Below are 17,092 nucleotides of genomic sequence, written 5' to 3' on the forward strand. Positions count from 1 at the left end.
ACCTTCAATTTTGAATATATTCCCTTTATTTAATAGTAATCATAGCATGATTTATAGAAACAGTCACTGATCTAGGAGCTGGCAAAATTTGAAACCCATTAGAACAGGGGTCATAGCAAGTTTAGTTTAATGCTGACTCACTGAAATTAATAAACTCCATCTTTTCAATTTCTCCCTATTAAGACCAGTGTTGGTTCCAGAGTTGGGCTTGCGGCAAGGACAAGAAGGGAAGGAAGAGGGAGGGAAATGGGAGGAAGGGATTGAGGCAAGCTATCACAAAACAGAATAGCTTGAGGTGGAAATAGTGAAAGAGCCAGTGGGAAATAGAGTCTGAGGTTTCTCCTGACTCTTCAGTCTCTTGCCAAGTTACTTATCGGTCACTGCAGTGGATCTTTGCATCTGTACTTGCATGTATGTGTAACTGATTTTCCAAGGCGATATCTTTAAAAGAGAAGCCCGTGGTTTATATCCATCCCTGAGATTTAAGATTGGTTAGTAACATCACCAGTAAAACACTTTGACTTTTATTGTAGTGCAAACCCATGAATATCTCTTTCATGTTTGATGTGTGTCCATAAGCATCTCTGGTCTGAGGACACATGCAACAGGAGGCAGTGTCCTGTTCTCAGTACTAGACTAGAGGTGCACTAGACTATATACATCAACAGAGAACATGCTCTTAGAGCCAGGAGGGACTCTGAATCCAGAGATCAGTTACTGCAATGGCCTCCTTTTATAGATGCAGAGACTAAGGACAAGAGAGGTGATTCAACTCGGTTAAGGTCACGCAGGGAGCTTATTTCAGAGCTCTCATTTTCTGATCCACAGATTAAATTTCATTCTCATGCCAAGTTTATGTTAGACCTTCTTGTAGGGAATAATGACAATGATCTCTGAATAAAAATACTGATTGGATAGAGCATATGACAGCTAACAGGGTGAATATTAGTTACTTTTGTTAAAATATAAACGTGTAAATAAAACTATTTGAATATTATTTACTATCAATAAAAATGTAGTTAACCATTTCTTCATTTATTTATTTTATCTATAGCCATTAGCTGAGTGCAGAACACTGCAGTAGATCCTAAGATTAGAGTTAAGACTTGACAATTTAGAAGATGAGGCAGGGGTGCCTGGGTGGCTCAGCCAGTTGGGTGTCTGACTTTGGCTCAGGTCATGATCTCACAGCTCCTGATCTCCTGAGTTCAAGTTTGAGTTTGAGCCCCGTGAGGGGCTCTGTGCTGAGAGCTCAGAGCCTGGAGCCAGCCTCAGATTCTGTGTCTCCCTTTCTCTCTGCCTCTTCCCTGCTCGCTCTGCCTCTCTCTCTCTCTCTCTCTCTCTCTCTCTCTCTCTCTCTCTCTCTCTCAAAAATAAACATTAAAAAAATTAAAAAATTAAAAAAGATGAGGCAGAGTGTAAATAGAAGGTGACAAGACATTTTGCAAGCATTATGATTGAAAAGTGTAGGGAAAATTGTAGAAATGCAAATGACAGGGTTTTCTTTTTCTTTTTTATGTTCATTTATTTATTTTGAGAGAGAGAGTGTGTGCCTGCATGCTTGCGAGGGGGGAGGGGCAGATATAGAATCCCAAGCAGACTCTGCCTGCTGTAGTATCATCGCAGAGCCCGATGCGGGGCTCAATCTCATGAACCATGAGATCATCACCTGAGTTGGATGCTTAACAGACTGAGCCATCTAGGCACCCCAAGGAGGTTTTAATTTTTAATGCTTTATTTTTTACTGAGGAAAGTCAGAAAAGATGAAATAGAAGATGAGGTGCTTAAACTGTTTTGAGTTATGAGGTAAGAATTTTGAACAAGGAGTGATCATCAGGACATTCGAGGATAAAAGTTTAGTGTTTGGAAAAGAATAAGGAAAACAGCCAACTGGTGTAGTTCAGAAAGTGCAAGCATTAGTAACAATGGGGACACTGTTGGTAGGTATAATAATAACTGCTAACATTTCTTGAGCCTTTACTACTTGCCAGAATTTGACTATCCTTCATCTCGTAGTGTCTGATAATAGTTGTATAATATAATTACTGTATTTTATCTATTTTTATAAGGTAAGGAAGCTAAGAGTTGGAAAAATTAAGTAATTTGGCTCAGGACACATAGCTGTCAAATGATCTTAGAGCACAGAATCAAACACAATTTTAACTGTCTCCACAAACTTCTATATTATTCTGCTCATTATTTTTAAGAAACAAATTTATATAATTTACATAAAATATTAATTCGGGTTTAAGTTACAGCTCATTCAAGTCGTTACAGTATGGTGGATAAAGCCTCAGATTAGACACAGCTCAATTTGATCCTACCACTTACTACATTAAGATATTTAACGGAGCCTTCAATGTCTTCATATGCAAAGGTGTGAACAGTTATTGTGAATGGCATTCCAGACAATAAATGTAAAGTACTTAGCTGGTTCCCTCTCACTGATTCTCAGTCCACCCAGCAGGCTTTGCACGGGGTGGCATTTTACTTCCCCAACAATATAAAAGTTCAAGATACTTGTGCAGTCTTTAACCTGTGTCCTTGATAAAGTTATTTTTAAAAAACCTCATTTCAAGTCTCAAAGTTAATTTTTCTTTGTTTGTTTTAGTTTTAGTCTTATGGCACAGACTTTGTTTTAGAAATATTTTTTAGTATACACTGTCAGGATGTTTTCCTGACATGCCATTCAGTAGAGTGGCATTCTAGAATAGATTTCATTTTTTATGCTTGTCTGTTTGTATGTCTTTCATGCCTGAAAAAAGTGGACTAGAATCTGTGCCTCTGCTAAGTGTTAAGCATAAAATATTTTTAAAGCTATTTCTGCAGAGAAGAACTAAATTAAAGGCATTATATTTCATCTTTACCATGAGATGAAGATTTCCCATTTAAAGGGAAATGTGTCATTTTAAAAGGTTGAATACGATGGCACACATTTAAAAAAGAAAAAAGAAAAAAATAACAAAACAACAACAAAAACATTTTTCTTGATGTTTAAATTCTGCACAGGGTTCCTCTCTGCACTGATAACATTTTCATTTGATTATGAATTAGATAAATTTTCATTTGCTTTAATATCCCTTCATATCCCTTAGTATTTGAAGCTTCATAGTTTTTTTGAGGTCAACATCATGACCTTCCTAGTTCAAATGTTTCCTTTTATTTGTACCATTAAAGATTTGTATTATGCCTTGTTTCCAACACATTTTCAACAGTTGTTTATGAAAAACATTGTACAATAAAAGTAAAATATTATTCTGTAATTCTGCTTTTTTAGAGAACATGGCCCTTTCAACAGAATTTTAAAATTAGAAAGGAATAAAGGAACAATTTGGGGCAAGTCTTCATTTTATGGGTGTGGAAATTAAGGCCCAGGGATGTTATGGAATTTGCCAAAGATTAACTTTATCCAGTCTTTCTTTTCTCTATTTATTCAAGAAATAACTTTTGAGCTTCTACTCTGTGCAAAGCACTTTGCTAGATGTTATGAGGGACAAATTATGTGTGAGAAGTTTCTCTCCCTCAAGGATGATACAGTCTAGTGAGAGAGATGCATGCAGGTAAGCAGTTCACCGAAGGGCGAATACTAAAGAAATGAGCTCCTCATAGGCCCTTCAGCAGTTCCCAAACTGATATCATTATCCTTGTATTGACCTGGATTTCCCTTGAAAATGACCAGTTCAACACCATCATCACCTACAGAAACCTGGACGCCAGCCTACATTGTCCTCTTTTCTTCACCCACCCCCAGCATCTACCAGTCATCATCTTACCCGGTTTACTCAGAGTCCTTAAATCTGTTCGTTTTCTTCATCCTGACTGCCAGTGAATTAATTTAACACTTTTCCTCTTTCTGTGCACTGTTGCTGCAACTGTCTAACTCCTCTGCCTGTCCTTGTCCTTAATCTCTTTAAATAAATTGTGCAGACTCCAGCCAGATTGATGTATTTGAATAATGTTCTGTGTCATTCACTGGCTTAACTTCTGTGACTCCTAGTGGTCTATGAGATCAACCTTATTTCTTAATGTGGCAAAGACCTCCAGGATCTGGTTTCCCCTCATACTTTTTATGCTAGTTACCGTACACTCTTTAAAGACTTTTGCCTTTGCTCTATCTGTCTCTGTCCACCTAGAATGGCCTTCTCTTTTATCTTCTCCTGGTTTACTGCTACCTGCCTTGCAGTATTCAACTGTTACCTCCTCAGGAATCTTTCCCTCATTCTTAATGGGAGTGCTGCTCCCATTGATCCATGGGTTACCCTGGATACCTCTATTAAATGTTGTGTTTATGTCTGTTTCTAGCATGACATGTGTGCTCCTCAAAGGCAGGCATTAGGTCTAATGTATCATTGGTCCTTGTATGGTGCCTGGTATTTAGTAGACAATAAAGAATAAAGAAGTATTGAATAGATTGAATTGTTTATTGAACAAAGTGTTATAAAAGAAGTATAAAAATATAAGACAGTATCATGGAAGTAATGAATTTCAACTGAGAAGATTAAAAAAAAAAAAAGCTTCATGTAAAATTCAGTAATTTAGTTGAGTCTTAAAAGAAGACCATGATCAGAAACGTAGAAGAGATCAAAAGTGCAAAATGAGTTTTTTAATAGGGGAAGAGTTCCTGAGTTGTGGTTGTGTTGTGCAGAAAATAAAGGGCTCAGGGGCTCCTGGGTGGATCACTCAGTTGAGTGTCAGACTCTTGATCTTGGCTCAGCTCATGATCTCACAGTTCATGGGATCAAGCCCTTCAATGAGCTCTGTGCTGTCAGTGCAAAGCCTGCTTGGGATTCTCTCTCTCTCCCCCCCCACTCTCTGTCCCTCCCCTTGCTTGTACTCTCCCTCTCTCTTAAAATAAATAAACTTAAAGAAAAATAAAGGGCCCATTAAGGCATCTCATTAATGTTTGATGAGTAAATATGGGAGTAGGTCCTTGAATGCCATGATCAAGAGTCTGCTATTAATTCCATCAGCAATGGGAATAGGGTGATGGTGTTTAGAATGAAGAAGGAGCATAATTAGACCTTAAATTTATTTTCTAGAGTAAACACCTTGAGGGTTGGGCTTTTTTTGTTTCTTGCTCACTATTTTATTCTCAAATAAAAGATGACTTGTATAAAAGTAGAACCTAATTATATATCTGAATAAACAAAGATGTTTTAGAACAGTACTGTCTGATATACCTTTCTGCAATGAGGGAAATGTTCTGTATTTGTGCTATACACTATAGTCCCACCAGACACACGTAGCTATTGCCTACTTTAAGGAACTTAGGAATTGAATTTTTAATGTTCTTTAATTTTAATTAATTTATATTTAAATTTAAGTAGCCACATGTGCCTAGTGGCTATTATGTTGGACAACACAGTGTAGAAAGTTCTCCCTCGCAGAGTCCCAACAGAAAACAGATGGAACATTCAAATTAGGATAATTCAAGGAGAACTTATTTATAAAGAGACTTTTTACAAATGTGTGGGCAGCTTTAAGGGAACCACAAGAGAGAGTGCAATTAACTGTGGTAGTGACATGGGAGCAATGGTGAGACAGATTTGATGGAATATTCATAGTTGAGATTATAATCCTGGATCACACTGGGACAGTATTTATAACGTGCAATAAAACTTTTAATGGCATTTCATTGAATGAAATCTATGTTCAGAGCTGTTCTTTTCAATAAAGTCTTTCCTGACAGTTTATTTACTTATGAGGAATGTGATTGCCTTCCCTGTACAGTGCTGATCTGTGCTGTGTTTTCTGTTTTTCACCCGGTACTCCACTGTGAGTGGTACCTTTTCCATTAGCAGGATTGTGCTGACTTAATGATGACTCCTATCAAGTCTCCTTTAAGAAGCATCCTCTCTTCTGAGCACCTAGAATGTAGGCAGACTCTGACTGTTATCTGTGGTTATGTTTTAATATCCTGCCCTTTCTGTCCCTTACTTTAGTATACACAATTCACCTTCAGTCCTAGCTCATTGCTTGATGATTTGTTAAGGCTTTGAAAACAGAAGGAATGAGGGCTTTTAAGCAGGATGGGACTATTTCTCCTTGCTTTATTTATTTTTATGCCATGCAAAAGGAATAAAGAGGCATAAAATGGCTTGACTGAGCCAAATAAATCTGGATAAATAGAACAAGGACCCAATAAAAAGCTGGAGGTGAAAAGAAGAAAGGTGGGGGCTGGGGGGAGGATACAGGGAAGGAAGAAAGGAAGATTTTATACTTTCTGTAATGATAGGGGCTGTTTATTATTACCTAGAGAACAAAATGTCTTTGACCCAATGAAAAACTTTTAACTAAGATTAAGCTCTGAGTAGAAATTAGGAAATCATCTTTATAGTCCTTATTTAATCCCTTCAGGTTGTCGCCTCCTGTCATCCTTTATTGAAATTTTGTATGCCACGGCGGCTTGCTCTAAGAAGGTTGACATCTTTTAGTTGTTTTGATGAATCTTCTCACAGGAGCTAGTGAGTTTCTATGATCAACACAGCAGGAATCTCCCATATTATTTATGATGTCCTGTGTGTGTTAGGGCGGGGACCCTTCGTCTGTCCCACCCCTGACTCCTTTGATTATCTCTGTTTTCATAAAGTTGAAAGAGACAACCAAAGCTACACTGCATGAAACTTGAAAATATGGGCTAGGTTATTTAGGTAAAATTAGAAACTGTCTTATATAGCCCATTGTGTATCTGTTTATGCCATTGCCTTACATGGCTCTGCATTAACTTTTTATAATTCTCTACTGCTACCATGGATAATGCTGCATAGGAGCTGTGAAGGTAGCCACAACTTTCATCTGGGTAATTGCCACCATTGCTTTTATTGCTCTGACATCTATTTATCTCTATTTCTCCCTCCCTCTTCTCTCCACTTCCTCACTAGATACAGTCTCCATCATGTACACATTGCACACTCATTGTCAAAAAGAAAAAGTGGTAAAAGACTTATTAGTCCCCTATTGTGTTTTCCCCTAGAAGGCATCTGGAAATGTGTGTGACCAATATTTGGCTATCATAGTACCTAAGAGTTGTTACTGGAATTTAGTAGACAGGGGCCCATGGATGCCAAACATCTTGCAGTGTGTGATGATCTTAAATGATAGTGATTTTTTTTCCATCTTAAATATCAGTAACACCATTACTGAGAAAATCTAGGTGTAACTGAGGTTTAGGTGGGTACCAGTAACCACAGCTAGTAGAGGATTTTAGCTGTGCTTGATGGGTAGATTCTAAAATGTCCTCAAGAATCTAGTATGACACCTTCCTGGCATTTGGTAGGCCCCTAATAAAACCATGTTGTGTTTTGAATAAAGTTCAAAATGGGAGAAATAGTCCCATCCTGCTTAAAGAGGACTAGTCCTTATAGAGGACTAGTCAACACCATTCAGTAAGTCATCTGCAAGTTACTTTCAGGAATAGAAAAAAAATAAGCTTAATAAGCTTTGCTTGTCAATATCAAGATGCTAACAGTATTGTAAGAGTGATGAACCTGCATAGAAACAAGTATATTGGGAAATTTTCAAAGTGCTATTGGAACAAGGAAAGGTGAGAGTTTACTCTTGAGCAGAGTTGGTGGGGAAAACTCTTTATGGAAACCATTGAGGAACAGGTGGATTTTAACAGCAGGTTTTTTTGGTAGACACTTGCTGAAGTCGAGAGTACATTATATATACAAGGACTCGGGAGAAGAGATAGACATGACTAGGAATATTGTTACAGGGAAGGATAGTACTTGAGAAGATGTGACAGAATATAGGACTAAAAAAGATAGGTTGGGATAGAGTACAGATGGTCCTGAACTTCTTGTAAAGAAGTCTTTTCACTGGAAGCTATGGATTTATGTGTGAATGTAGTCATTGGGCGCAATATATGACACACTGCCTAATGGGCTATACTTTGCCTCAGTTTCCTTCTTCATGGAGTCTGTGCTGTAAACTCCCTCAGTTATCAGAGGCTTAAACTTACCGTCCTGATTTTCAAGGTCTCCTCTCAAGAGCCCTTTTCAGTTTATTAATTTAAATGGTAGCAATTTTCTTAGAGGTGAATCGCATAATGATTTTTTTTCAATCTTTTTTATACAAGATAGCACTGAAAAAAAGTATGATTAGATTCAATTCGGTTGTCTCCCACAAAAGTAATATGTAGAAAATACCAACCAAGGTGACTCTCTGTGTGCTTAATAGCCTAAAGATTTAGGTTAGGGATATAACAGAGAACTATTCTGCTTAAAAAATGAAAAGGTGTTGCACAAATTATCTTAAAGAGCCAAAAACAGCGTCCAGTTCCTACTTGAAACAATTTGTTCTTGGAATATTGTCAGCTAAAATTGTGGTCAACTTTTGCAAATTGTATGAATTTGCACTGCATATTTTATTTAGTGTTTAGCAAAACTCCAATATGGCTCTGCATAACTTACACAATACACCATGAAAATGACTTCAGAAACTCCCACAGAAGTTGACAAATTGGGCATCTAATGCTTTTAAGCTAATTGCATGCTTAGAGGTTAAAAAGTCGACTTGTTAAGAATGAAGATCAGAGTTTCTTGGAGATAATGCTCTGCCGGCTGCCACACTGAATGCAACCCAGCCCTGTATCAGAAATATTACAGAAGCTTAAGGAAGAAAATAATGTGAGCTTTAATCACCATTCTACTTAGTCTTAAGTGAAGTGCTCATGAATCATATGCAATATCATAGCAGTTTTGAAACCTATTCTTGAATTTTCAAGCTGTTATTTTCAGGAAATTTAGAAAGCAAATTGCTAAGTGATAAAGAGTAATTTGATACCATTGCTTATGCCATTTTTTCCCCTCTTTTTCAGACTGGAAAAAAGGAAAGGAGTAATACCCTGAATATTGCAATAGACAATATGTGCAAGAAGACAAGAGACCTTCGCAGACAGGTGAGGGATGAGAGACATGGAGACAGAAACACCATACAAAACGAACTTTTTTTCCACTGCTAGCATATTTACTTCTTGTTTTTGTTCTTTTTCAATTAATTTAGAACACAAAACTATAACAATAAATATATACCTACCATATTTACATACCTCAACCTTTTTTGTGGCAAACATAAAATAGGAAAAAGAACATGTGACTTAATATCAGGCAGAGTTACACTAGAATTACACTCAAGTGCTGGCCCTGCCCTCATCAGCTATGTGATCTTGGGGATAAAATAATCTTTTTGAACATCTCTGAACCTATAAAATGGAATTAATAATACATAATAGGACTGTGAGGGTTAAATGAAATGCCGATCAGTGCCTGCTATGTAGTGATTTTTTAGGAAATGTTGGTAAATTGAGTCTATTATGTTAAAAACTGAGTTTATCATCCATATGCTTATAACAAACAGCTAGCAATCAGAGACATACCAATTTGCCCTTTCAATTCTTTTCAGAATGCTTCAAAAATTAGTTTCTGTTTAAGCTAAGGCTACTTTGTAACCTTAGGTCATCAGGAACACTGGATTAGGAAGGATTTCATTAGATAATTTAGCAGTCTAGTATTATGCCACAGGTCAATTTTTTCCTTCTAGAAACTGAAGACAGCTATTTTCAAAGACTGTGCTTTCCATTATTTTCCACTCTTTAATAACTAGAGTTCTTTTTCATGTATAACTTTAACTTGGTCACCAGTAACTCATAAAAGAGAGGCAAAAGCTTTTCAACCGTAAGCTTTTAATGCAATATATTATTGTAGTTTAATGGGAAGATTTAGTAAAATTGCCTGAGCAATCTTTTAATTCAGAGGTAGATTTGGAAATGGAATAAATAGGGATCCCTCAGCCAGTTAATATTAGCTGTAGAAAAACAATTTTGAGGGCTGTGAAAATTCTAGTTTCTCGACTTTATGGCCTTAATGTGAAGTTTATTTCTACTGTCAGCATCTAGAATCATGGAAGGTAAGAGTTGCAAACAGCTTAGCACAACCTGTCTTACAATGTGGATGAGAAAGCCTGCCTTTGTGGTGAGGTGACCTGCCTACGGAGGAAGGGGCATCGAACTGACACCAGGTCATAACTTATACCAATTCAGAAGCTTTTACCCACAGGGCCATCCTTTCTCTTCATTGCAGGACTTCTATTTTCAATATTCTTCAGGATTTCTACCCCATCTGCTCCTCTTGGGACTTGGAAAGTTGTTTCTATGAGCTATCAACAATTATGTCTTTCATTCCTGCCTCATCCCTCTATACTGCCTTCAACAAGGTTATGCAGAAAATGTTAATCTAAATTTATATCTCCAAAGCTTTTGGAGTCATTAGTAAAAAAAAAAAACAAGATAAAGCAACCCATTATATGTAGGATTATCAGACTGAGCAAATAAAATCACAAGATACCCAGTTAAATGTGACTTTCAGGAATTAATAAGGAACATGTTTAAATATGTCCCAAATATTGCATGGGACATAATTATATTAAAAAGTAGCATGTTTAGTGGCACCTGGGTGGTTCAGTTGGTTAAGTGGCCAACTTTGGTTCAAGTCATGATATCATGGTTCATGGGATGGAGCCCCGCATCTGACTCTGCTTTGACTTAGTACAGAGCCTGCTTGAGATTCTCTTTCGTCTCTCTCTCCGCCCTCCCCCACTCATGCTTTCTCTCTGTCTCTTGCAAAATAAATAAATAAACTTAAAAAAATAGTGTGTGTATATGAAATTGGAACTTGGCTAGGCATCTTGTATTTAATCTTGCAATTCTATCTGTGTTTTCACCTCACTAACAGTGTGCTATAGAAAGAGCATGAGGGATTACTAATACTTTTCTTTATAGTAAAGGGATATTTCCAGCCTTTAGAAAACTGCTGTGTTCCAGAAGTATGAAAATTCTCTATGGTTTCATAGGTCAGCATATTCATTGTTTTGATGAAGTGTCATTGCTTAACAAACCACTGCAGACGATAGCAGCCTTTTATTACGTTGCATGATTCCACAGGCTGGCTGGGGGTCAGCAGAGCCATTTTTGTAGTGTTTTTACTTGTGGTCTCCCATGTAGTAGCAGTCAAAGGGTGACTGTGTCTGGGTTCAGGGCTGGTCATATGAGGCCTCAGTGCTTCTTCTTCTTCTTCCCTCTCTCCATGTGGTGTCTGATCTCCTAGGACCCCTTCATGTGGCTGCTCTTTCCAGCAGGGTAGCCTGGATTTCTTGCATGATGGTTTAAGGCTCCAAGAAAGATGAAATGGAAGCTTCCAGACTTTCTTAATGCTTAAGCTCCAAAGTTACCAGGATGCCATTTCTTCCCCATTCTATGGATAAAAATAATTATGAATCCTGCCCCAGGTCAAGAAGAGTAAGTAGAAGTTCAAAAAGTGATACATGTGTATAGGATGACGTGGGATTGTTAGAAATTTGTCTCTGGACACATTCTTGGTCTTTGATTTTGGTGAGGTAGTTGCTGTGATTCATTCTCAGTATCCTTACTTGCCCTCCCTAAGACTTCATTTTCCATCCTGATGTTTATTCTTTTGCAATAATAAAAACTAGTTCAACAGCAACATGAGGCATCTCCACCTCTTCTTATTCTTGCAAAGTTTATCGAGCAGTTTGTTTTAAGCATCTTACATACACTCTTTCACACAGCAAGAAGAAAGCCCCTACCCTTAAACTGCTTTTCTTGGGAATATTTAATGTTCATATATTGTAGGTCTGTTTTTATTTGCATGTTTGTTTTTAGTAGACAATGATCAGAACACATCTTGCCCATTCATGTAATCCCCTTGCTTACCCATGGCTTGTCCCTCAACAACACAGAAACATTTTAGCTCTGGTTCAGAGAATCATTGGACATCTATGAGGAATGAGGGGAAGCAAATTATACATTTTGGGGCAACAATATGAAATGTCATAGAAAGTGACTTAGTGTTTATTTATCTGAACCTAATTGCTTTGTGACTTTTCCACCCGTTGTGCTAGAGAACAAAGACAAAAGTCCTTGGCATGGTGTTCCAGATTCTCTGTGATCTGGCCCTGACTTGAATCAACGTTATTCATAATGTTCCTTCTCCTTTTTCAGTTTTTCAGTTCCTCTCTGTCACCACACCACACATTAACCTGACTAAAGAGTTGGGGCACCTGGGTGGTTCAGTCAGTTAAACCTGACTAAAGAATCTACTTACTAGTCACCAAATTCTCCATCACCTCCCACCCCCCAAAACACATGTATCTTTGTATACATAATTTGTTTAACTTGGTGTTTTTCCCGTTCCTCTTACTCCCCCACCCAGCCCCTAATCAACCTTAGGAACTTCAAGACTAACGTAAATGCTACTTCTCGCATGAAACCATTAGCATTTTCACCAGGTGGAATTATTATTTTTATTCCTGGAGCACTTAGAGCACATGTAATTCTTTTATAGTAGTGATCATATTCTGCTTGTATTTTTCTTTTTTAATGGATTTTTCTTCCCACTGGATTTTTAAATCCTTAAAGTGATAGTTATAACAATATCTTTCATTTAGTAATGCTTTCCAAAGCTCTCTACCAGCTCTTTACATTAGTCCTTACATTATTGATTTTTATTTCTGAAAGAAGAAATAATGTCATAGCATTTTTACATCACTGTCTCGGGTAAGTCGATTTACTGAAATATTTTGCTAACTGGTAGAGCTGAAGTTTGAACCCAAGTCCATCCACCCCCTGCCCAAATTTGTAAACACCAGATGAGGGGTCAGGGATAATAGCCTATTCACCCTAAAAACTCCTAGTGCCTCATAAACTTATTTACCATTCTAATTTTTTTCTTCCTTACTATTTATTTTACAAGTTTTTTAATTAAAATTTTTTCTTCTTTAGTCTCCTTCCCATCACTTATTTGGGAACTGCATAACCATTAAAATTATTAATAAAGGAGGAAGATTTTTAAACCTCATTTCTTCATTTAAAAAATTAAAGCAATAGAATATATTCCATTTCTACTGTATTAGGCAGAGTGAAACACACATTTGATTTCACTAAAGGCAGATTGAAAATTTTATTTGTGTATATTGAGAAAAAGTAGCCTATTTTATAAATGCCAAAGTAAGGGCTTGAGATATGTCAAATCAAGTAGGGTACTGATAAAAGCAGACAAAACAAAAACTTGACTGATTCATTAGTTGCTCATTTGCTGAATCGCTATCTCCATCTCTTTCCCATTTTGATAGTACCAGTGCCACACTTAGAAAAAAATACGTATGTCTTTATAGCTCTTCTTCATCATCCTTGTAATTGAATATTAACTTTCCATAAGATACAAGTCTCATTAAATTGGCACAGTAGGTTTATGTTGAATTAATTATTGGGTGATTTAGTTCCTATTAGTCAATTGAAGTTTGACAGTCACATTTTGCTATTTGACTTAAAATCAAAATGGCATTAATATACACATAAATAAATGTTTCTAGCTCCCTGAGAACAATTCTTTTCTGAAACACTTTCTTTTCTTTCCATTCCTCTTCCCCTCACAGTTTTGTTCTTTCTATTCTCTTATTTGGTGGTAGTAGGGGGTGGGCAGGGCTATCTGATAGTTTTCACATACAGCTTTTACTTTTGGGTTTCAATTGTAGAGAAATATATTATTTTATTTGAGATTCCAAACCACTTACATCAGTGGGAAATAGAAAAATTGATGTCTCAAAGCCTTTTATTAAACTGTAGTGAGAAAAGATGGAAAGCCCCTCAGTCTGATTTTGTGCCTGACATCTTTCATGCCTGGCCACAAACAGGTATTTATTGAAAATACATACCTCTAACTCCTATTGGCCTCCCACTAACTTCAGATTTTAGTGTTGCAGCCTCTAAGGGTGTCGTATTTTTACATTGGCATGTTGGATTCTTCTTTAAAGTTTTTTTGTATATCACTCAAATGAAAGGAATGAATTTTTCCATTGGGCTGAAAAATAATATGGAAATAAATAAGATAGAGGCTTCTTAGGTGTTATACACAGATATAGATGACTGTACAATAGAAATTGAAAAAAAAATGTATGTCAGAATATGCCATAACATCTAAAGAAAATTACATAGCATAGCATTCGAAGCCTTCCATATCTTGTCTCTATTTGTAGTTCTAGTCCTATATCATGGTAATTCCTCTTACACAGTCAGCATAGTACTGGGGATGGCGGTATCAGAATCAGTAGGGTGCAAAGCAGAAGTGGTAATGTGTGGTCATCACTGGGTAGTTTATGTAAGACATCCGTCTATTACTTGGCATATGACCAAACAACATTACCGCCAGATAACTGTGTCTGTTTTATGTCAGATTCCCCTGAAAGCAGATCCTGAGAACAGAACCTTAGTTCACGTAGTTTACTTAGGAGGCAATTCCAAGAAGCAAGTGTAAGAGAACATGAAGTGTAAGAGAACAGGCAAGGAAAGAGGAGAGGATATGCTCTTTGAAGACTACTGTCACTAACAGAATCTTAACTCCGACAGAATTTTGAAAGCATTGGCACAGAACTTATTTGTAAGCTCATTTCCCAGTCCTTCTGTCTTGTCCTCCTGAACATAATACCACACCTCCATGGTGTACCTTTTACATTTACTGTGTTTTGGATTTAGCAACATGCCTTAGAATAAAGCAACAAATGTGTTCCTAACATAGTTTAGTTAAAAAACTAATAATAATTTAGCCAAAGAATATCTGTATTTATTCCTTAATAATAGTAAATCAGCTATACCTCAAGCCTGTTTCAGCACTTATGTATGGAATGAAGGATTGAATGAATAGCAGGGAAAACATAGTAGAACACCTTGGGGGGGAAAAAAGCCATGGGAGTAAATACCATTAAAATGAAGGGAAGACAAATGGTAGCACTACAGAGGGGAAATGGACAGACCATAACAAATGTATCCAGGTACTAGAAGACTGTTAAAATTATTCATAAATTTATAAAAATTGGCACAATGTGGGACAATGGCTATTCTCTAGATTTTTGTATGGTGATAAAACAAAATATATTTTTTAGAAGCACAAGAAGACAGTCTAACTCTCTGGATATAGTTGTATATGGGAACATACATCAAAGTCTCATCTCCCATTCATTCTCCAAACCATCACAATATGACTCCTGGTTTCACTTTCCACTCAAACTGGTCTCACTAAGTTTATCAATGACCTCTTAGTGGTCAAATCCATCAGACAAATCTGATTTCTTTTTATTTAACTTATCTTTAAAATTAAACTCTGAAACTCATCTTTTTTTTGAAATTTCTTCCCTGTCAGTTTCCTTATTTTCCCTTACTGTAACATTTGATGACTCTCACTCCCCCACTAAGGGACCATGTATTTTCATCTTGATGTATTTCATAAGATCTTGCTGTAGTAGAAAGGTAAAGAGATAATGTTGAGAAACAATTATTGAGTTTAATGGATCCAAATACAAAGAAAAGATCAAATGCAGAGAAAAGATTCAACAAGTTCATAATGTGGGTATTATAATTGCATCTAGTAGGATAAGTTAATTTGGAAAGCATTGACACAGATTTATTAGAATATTTCTCTTTTAGTTGTTGGTCATTTGCTCTCTTTGTTTTTTGGCCATCATCTCAGTCTCTTTTTAGATCCTACTCTTCCATCTGCATGATTTCCACTTATGGTAGTATTTCCTAAGTTTTAATTCTTGGACATCTCCTCACTGTGCATCTCCTTCTGTGTGATCCTGTCTACCTCCTTGGCTTGAAAAACCTCCCGTATGTATGTTGGCTGTTATTTGCATAGCTTTAGTGCAGATCTCCTCTTAGCCCTCCTTCTATATATGCTGGTTACAAATGAAAGAAAAAGAGGATAAAGGGGAGGGATGGTCATTGAAAACTCTTCCCCCTCTGAGATTCCTTCTACTTTTATGTATCTGGAACTAACATAACTAGCTCCCAGCTCAAGTCCTAACTTACGATTCTTTGCCTGACTTCTCTGGTCCACTTTTGATGGACATCAAACACATTGTTCATTCACTCAAGGTCTTCCCCTTGCCTTGTAAGTCCTTACCACTCTGTACCCTGTCCTAGTAAGTGCTCAGATGATATTAATCAGTTGCCATTAGTGATTTGCCTTTCTGCATGCTAAGTAGATTCTTTCCTGGGGGATCTTCCCACAGCCTTTGTGAAATTGTTAGAAACCAGAAAATTTCACAGTTCTTCTGCCTGCATGTAGGCAGAGATATTTTTTCTCCTGGAAATCTGTAATTATTATGGATTTATTATACTATAAATATTACAAGAATATAGTGGGTTTTTTTCAGGCAGCCACATTATTTAATATTCTCCTGTATTCCAAAACTAGGGTAACTATCTTTTGGTTTTAAAGAGTACCCTAAAGTATACATTATAAATTTCCCATATGATATTGTATAGAAGAAATTAAATTCAGTGAGGAGGTTGACTAAAAAAATTGGGGAGCTATTCATAGTCATTGACACTGTTGATGAAACATTTCAAGATATTGTGATCCTTTAGGGCTCAATATATTATACAAATACAATGCATTAATTTTCCAATGCAGTTTTAAATTTCAGAAAATATCTGCTGAATAGGGTAATTGCCTGATTGTCATTTATGAGCTTCCACATAATCTAATTTAAAAGAACTAATTGTAGCAGAATGTTATACTTGTTTAATAATTTAAGGTGTAAGGGCAAGAACAATTAATGCAGATGAAGAAAATTGGACATCAAACTCATTTATTATTCTCCTTGCTCTATTAATCTGTTATAAACTGGCATAATCGGTGATCTAACTTGGTTTAATTACCATGAAGACTACAATTTAGCTAATCAAAATTTATCATCAGTTCCTCCAACAAAGTAGAAAACATTTCATAATTTTGTAATTATGAAAATACATGATGTACAGTGTTGTTTGTACACATGCATAAACATTACAATAGTGTGGTATTTTTTGATGGAAAATGGAGTATTATTACTTATAATCTGACCTCTGGGCTAAGTATAATTTAAGAATAAAGGCCAATTTTGAGAATAAGCGAGCTATTCCTCAATGACTTTTTTTCTTGGATATTTTGTTTGTTTTAACTTTGTTTTTTTTTTAAATTTTTAAAAAAAGTGTTTATTTTTGAGGGAGAGACAGAGTGAGCAGGGGAGGAGCAGA

The 17,092-nt window shown here is 36.5% G+C and overlaps 1 protein-coding gene across 3 annotated transcripts in view; it reads left to right on the plus strand.

Moving 5' to 3' along the window:
• Positions 1–17,092, plus strand: part of CTNNA3 (catenin alpha 3) — a 1,784,170-nt gene that overhangs the window by 921,287 nt on the left and 845,791 nt on the right. For all 3 annotated transcript variants that reach the window (XM_078434311.2, XM_078434309.2, XM_078434310.2), the window contains one exon: positions 8,822–8,902. In XM_078434311.2, the coding sequence (XP_078290437.1) occupies positions 8,822–8,902 (81 nt within the window). The remainder of the gene's footprint in view (positions 1–8,821; positions 8,903–17,092) is intronic.

The sequence above is a fragment of the Panthera onca genome, chromosome D2 (assembly GCF_046562875.1).
Source record: "Panthera onca isolate mPanOnc1 chromosome D2, mPanOnc1 haplotype 2, whole genome shotgun sequence".
NCBI lineage: Eukaryota > Metazoa > Chordata > Mammalia > Carnivora > Felidae > Panthera > Panthera onca.